The 5,926-nt window shown below is 33.7% G+C and overlaps 1 protein-coding gene across 1 annotated transcript; it reads right to left on the bottom strand.

The window, feature by feature from the left end:
* Positions 1–202: 202 nt before the first annotated feature.
* Positions 203–775, bottom strand: LOC112091595. Its single transcript, XM_024165687.1, has 3 exons — positions 657–775; positions 373–576; positions 203–289 (listed from the first exon to the last, which is right to left on the bottom strand). The coding sequence occupies exons 1-3, from the start codon at positions 687–689 to the stop codon at positions 212–214; spliced, it is 315 nt and encodes a 104-aa protein (XP_024021455.1). The 5' UTR covers positions 690–775; the 3' UTR covers positions 203–211.
* Between the last annotated feature and the right edge of the window lie 5,151 nt (positions 776–5,926).

Genomic DNA, 5,926 nt, shown 5'->3' with positions numbered 1-5,926 from the left:
TGTCAAATAAACTACATTTATTAAAATTCTTAAATTCTAACTAAATTTCGGTAGCATAACGAATTATTTTTCATATGATCCAAAAATCCAAACCTGTAAAAAAACAACTTTAAAATTTTTTGTCTCTGATGTGCCACCCAAAACAAGAATCACAAACATATAAATATGATAATGAAGTCAAAAAATAAGTACTAACCTTCTTATTGCGATGCTAAGAGTACGATAACCGACCATATAAGCTTGGATACTTTTGGTTGCTGCGATTAGTTTTATTTGTCTCTGATATTTTCTGTTTATGATTAACTATAATAAGTAATAGTTACTTGAAATTATGTATAAAAAATTATCAAGTTCTAACAAATCTATAATTACTTGAAATTTGTCGCCGGAGAACATATCGCAACAACGATCCCAATGAACTTGATTTCTCATGTTACTCGGGAGACTTTCTCTACCATAGTGTTTGTAGTGGCGGTGCAGGGAACTTTTCCAGTCCTTGTAGCACTTTGATGCCTCCCTATCAACAACGGACCTCAAAATGCCGTTCTTGTAGTTGTAGTCCACGTTAAACCAGTCCTTGCAAAACAGTTTCACATCATTAAAACGCATTGTTAACTATAGTCTAAACTATACAAATTATTGCATAAAATAAATACCAGCATCCGGTCCTGAATTGTCCTCTTGTCCATGTCGCTAATGTCCTTCCAAGCATCGTGGAAGGGCTCGCATATGTCCCTGGTATAAATACCAACCGCACTATCAAACCAAGCACCATATTTACCAAGCGCCTTCCACGTACCTCCCGCCTCATCAAAGTCTACTATGATTTTTCCGTCTTGAAGGACCTTTTGGGCGATTTCATAACCTTTTGCCCCACCTCACCCTCTATGTTGTCGAGGTTCAGGTGTTGTAAGCATATGAAAGCATTTCAAATCAACATTTACTACTACATTTAATTATTATATGATAGAACAAGAAACCACAGCCAGAATAACATACCAGACTCACAGTATACGGGGAGTCTGTGAGGACCGGGAGGAGGCTGCGCTCCCTCTGAAGAGCCAGCGCAAGTCGCTACCCTACCAGCCATCAATGTCTGTGAACAAATTCATATTAATAACAATATTTATAAATTCAAATAAGATCATAATATTAAAACAAAATCTGAGAAAAATGACAAAGATTACTATTTTGTAGTTCTATTCATCGTCGCTGCTACATTGTTGATTGTCTCCATCATCATATATGTCATCATCGTCTTCAGATTTGATGACTTCCTCTTCAACGTACTCCTCTAAAGTTTCATCATCTTCGTCATTAATAAAATCATCAACTACGGGAGACTTATCTTTCATAATTGCATCAACATCGGAAGTGACAACATTAGACGATCCATCATCTCGATTCAATACAAATGAGTCAATCTCTGGTAGTTCCACTACTAACTCAATATTTATAGACTCTGTATCCTGGACTATCATCACGTCATCAATGTCAGTTTCTAGAATGTCCCAAATATGTCGATGTCTAAAGTGTTCTACAACCTTCCAGTTTGGACCGTTAAATGAATCGTCTACGTAAAAAACTTGCTTTGCTTAAGATGCAAGTACGAAAGGTTCATTTTCGTACCACGTGTCTTTAACAAAAACACTTATTCTATTTTTGTAGTGTTGAATCATTTTCTTCCCCAGACGAGTGTCAAACCACAAACATTTAAAAAGCATAACAGAATTGTCATTCAAGTAGGACAGTTCATAAATATCCTCCAAAACTCCATAAAACATTTGGTTATTAGGTCCGCGAACACAAACACCACTATTTTGAGTACTTCGATTCATATCTTGATTGCGTGTTAGAAATTTGACACCGTTGACCACACAACCAGGATAACTTCGACATGAGAAGCTTGAACCACTTGAAAGCGAAAGTATTTGATCATTCGCTTCTGGGCCATTTTGCTTTCGAATATTGAAAATCTGTAACGAGACATGAATTTCTTTAAAATGAAATTTTTTAATGACTTAACAATGTTAATGCAAATTAATTATAAACGTACCTTATTCTTAAACCATTTTGAAAACTCTTTCGATTGAATTTCATCCAATGGTATTATTCGACTGTCGGCATCAATCTCCTTCCTATGGTCACTGTTTAACAGAGAATGAAAGTAAATGACACGATTGTATGCGACACACTCAATGAACAATTAAGTGACAAAAGTGAAAATAATATGTACTCAATGAACTGCTGAATTTCTGGACAGTTCTGTAGGACGTACCACTCGGCTTTCTCTCGCAAATGAGTATCCAATGTGACGGGGGTCATCTTCCCAATTGGCCGACAGTGATTATCAAATACAGAAATCTTTTTAACAATACGATCTTCATCGTCCATCCAATTTCTGGCTAGTCGGTTAAACCGTGTTTCAACTCCAGTTAAATATCTCAGTAACGTCTTCCATGGTCATCATGGTCATCATTAATCCCAGCAACATCTTCTAAGACTGCAAACATCTCATTTACTGGTTGATTAACTATTGGGTCTACACCTGAAACCGCTTCTACTTCACCATGGTGAATCCATGTTCTATACAATGGATCAAAACCAAATTGATGTATATGCGCTCTCAAAGTTTCTACTGGATGCATTTCATGGTTTCTACATTTCATACAAGGACAGCTGATATGGCCAATTGAAGTTGCATAATTTTTGGCGACCTCAATAAAAGCAGATAACCCATTCCAATATTCATCTGACAATCGGTTCTTCAAAGAAGTCCAACTTTTGTCAATCGGCATTTTAACTATAAATGACAACAGACATACCAATTTATTAATGTGTTTAATTAATTTTAATTTTACTCTTAATTAACACAATTAAGTTTTATTAATTAAAGTGTGTTAATGAACTTATTAAAATTATGGTTTCCTAACTAAATTTCGGCAGCATAACGACTTTATTTTAATATATTCCAAAAATCAAAACCTGCAGAAAAACAACTTTAAAAGATTTCGGCACACCATAGCTGCAAGATGTGCCACCCAAAACAAGAATCATAAACATATACTAAATTTCAACAATATAACAAAATCATAATTCAAATATTGTTATCATAATCCCGAATTCATACAACTACTACAATTCTAAACTAAATAAATATAAAAAACTTACAAAGTTCAAACCCACTAAACGGGGGCTGAAAATAGAAGGATTACGTCGGAGGAACCGTGCAAACAAGGACGAAGGCGAGAAATCAAATGCCTACTCAAACGCCTACATCAAATTAAAACATCAAACATAATTTTCTAACACCAAAATTAACAATTTATTAACATCTAGAGTAATATATAGACACAATGAGAGTTTAAAAAAATATTATGGGCTTGATCCGCTTGTGTAAAAACAAGGGCTACAATAAAAAAAAACGCAAAAAAGAATGAATACTTTTTTATAGTTTTAAATTTGATACACAAACAAATTAATTGTTCATTCATAAAAAGTTTTGCATTAAGATTAATATTAAATGTTCTCATATGCCTCTCACATTGATATTCAAAGAGAGTTTAATCTCAACATAATTGTTACTAATTAACGAGTCATATCATCATCTATATGATGCATATAAATAGAAAATATTGATCAATAAAGTTAAATTTAAATTAACGAATATGAAAATTTAAGCAATCACTCAAAAATATACGAAGATAAATATCTAAAGTCTGGATTAATTTTACGAAGCTTAATAATTTATGAAAGGCTACGACTACAAATTCTATAGGAAAAAAAATGTTATGTTCTTCATGCTCGAATCTAGTTCTAAGTATAATCTAGTTCTAAGTATAATGCTTAGGAAATGATTCTAAGTTCTAAGTATAATCTAGTTCTAATAACAAGTTATTACAGAATTGTTTTAAGAAAAAAAAAAAAAAAAAAAAAAAAAAAAAAAAAAAAAACTAATTAACCTCTAGCTATGGGGGCAGCGGGTGGCAGTGCAGCGGCGGGGCAGGGCGGCGGGACGGCGGCGGCGGCAGGAAACGGAAATAAGAGAGAGAGAGAGAGAAAGACCAGAAGAGAGACAAAGGGAGAGAGGGAAGGGGAAGGCCGGCGGTGGTGGAGAGATTTGCAGGAGAGAGAGAGAGATTCACAAGAGAGAGAGAGAGCGTCGGGAGAAAATGAAGAAGAAGAAGAAGGGGATATTAGGTCAGAGTTATTTGCGACGACATATTCATCGTAAATAAATTTAAAATGTCGTCGCTAATACTATAATATTTGCGACGACATTATCGTCGTAAATTAATAAAATGTCGTTGCAAATACTAAAATATTTGCGACGATATTTTCTCGCCGCAAATATTTTAAAGTCGTCGCAACTAATGCTTTTTTCCCGTGCCTACTTTATCGTCAAATAAGATTATTTGCGACGACACTAAAACAATGTCGTCGCAAATAAGGTAAAACTATTTGCGATGACGAATGTCGTCGCAAATAGTCATGACTTGTCGTCGCAAAAAAAAGGATTACCTTGGCGCCAATAATCCGCGCCATTGAAAATTGCGCGCCAATATTTTTTGTGACGACAATGAAATTATTAGCGACGACATTATTATTTTATTTAACGGTATGTATTTATGACGACATGTCGTCGCAAATGGGCTTAATTGTTGTAGTGATGGAATTGCTATTTTCTTCTCAAACATAAAATCAGCAGCTAGAGGCATGAATAATGAATTTAAGTCAGGGACATAAAGTACAAAAGTAAAATGTTAAATGTAAAATCAGCTCTTAATAACAAAAGTCCTTACAAAAAGACAGCAAAAGGTCTTACTTGTTTGGCTTATGAAAGCATTAGATTGACCAGAGTATGTAATTGGTAAGAGGGACAGAAAATCGGAAGGAATGAAGGAGAAATTTATATATATTCACCTACATATTATGATTAACAAATAAAAACTAATGCTAACAATGATGAGGGATTTTATTCCCCTATAAAGATTCCTCACCCATACCAAAATTTCTTGCTTCCTTACATTGTAATCGTCATACGCACAATATATATATATATATATATATATATATATATATTCCTTTCCAGTAAGAGGAATGTAACCCTCAATTTTTGGTTTTTCTTTATCAATAAAATAATTTGTGAATAAAAGAGCACTCAACCTAAAAATTCCCCTCAAGTTCCATCAATAGCTAGCTTGAAGTTTAGGGAGCACATTGTCACAATGCTTATAGTCAAAGGGGAATTTTCACATTTCACCTGACATTCCCATGAATAATTTAATGGAAAAGAGAAATTTATAAGATGTCTAAAGTTCAGGTGGAGGGAGAGCTAAAATTAAAGTTGACGAGGCATTTTTTGATAAGGCCTGTGGTTCGGGGGGCAGTGTGAAATTTGTCCAAATAAAAGATATGCAAATCAATAGATTTTATATATAGTTTCAAGACAAAATCTTGATTTTTTTTTTCCATATTGTAAAATTTTCTCTATGTATGGTAGTTATTGAAAGCTACTAAACTACAATTTTTTTAATACTTTTTCATGTCATTTATTTTTCAAAAAAAAAAAAGTATAACATTACACACCCATTTAGATTGAAGGCTGCCTCCGCCACTACAACGAACCTACATTATAATCATGTGGACACCTACTCAATAAAAGAGATTACCTTTAAGTGATTTTGTCCATCTCAATTCGTTTTATTGAGTTTTTTTTTTTTTTCAATTAATCAAAATTTAAACTAAGTTTTCATTCAAGTCTCCCACAACAACTTGCTTCACTTAATAATTACGTTTAATTCTTGAATAAAACCTGTGTACTCTTAAGCCAAGTTGTGCAAAAACTAAAAATGTGATGTTCCTTGTGACGCGTAAGAATCTAGTGATACTCTGTTCAAGACGATAAATAGTGTGCATGTGAGAT

This window comes from Morus notabilis, unplaced genomic scaffold, assembly GCF_000414095.1.
Source record: "Morus notabilis unplaced genomic scaffold, ASM41409v2 Scaffold913, whole genome shotgun sequence".
NCBI classification, from domain to species: Eukaryota; Viridiplantae; Streptophyta; class Magnoliopsida; order Rosales; family Moraceae; genus Morus; species Morus notabilis.
Note: the sequence above shows the minus strand (reverse complement) of the source record. Positions and strands in the feature narration are given on the sequence as shown.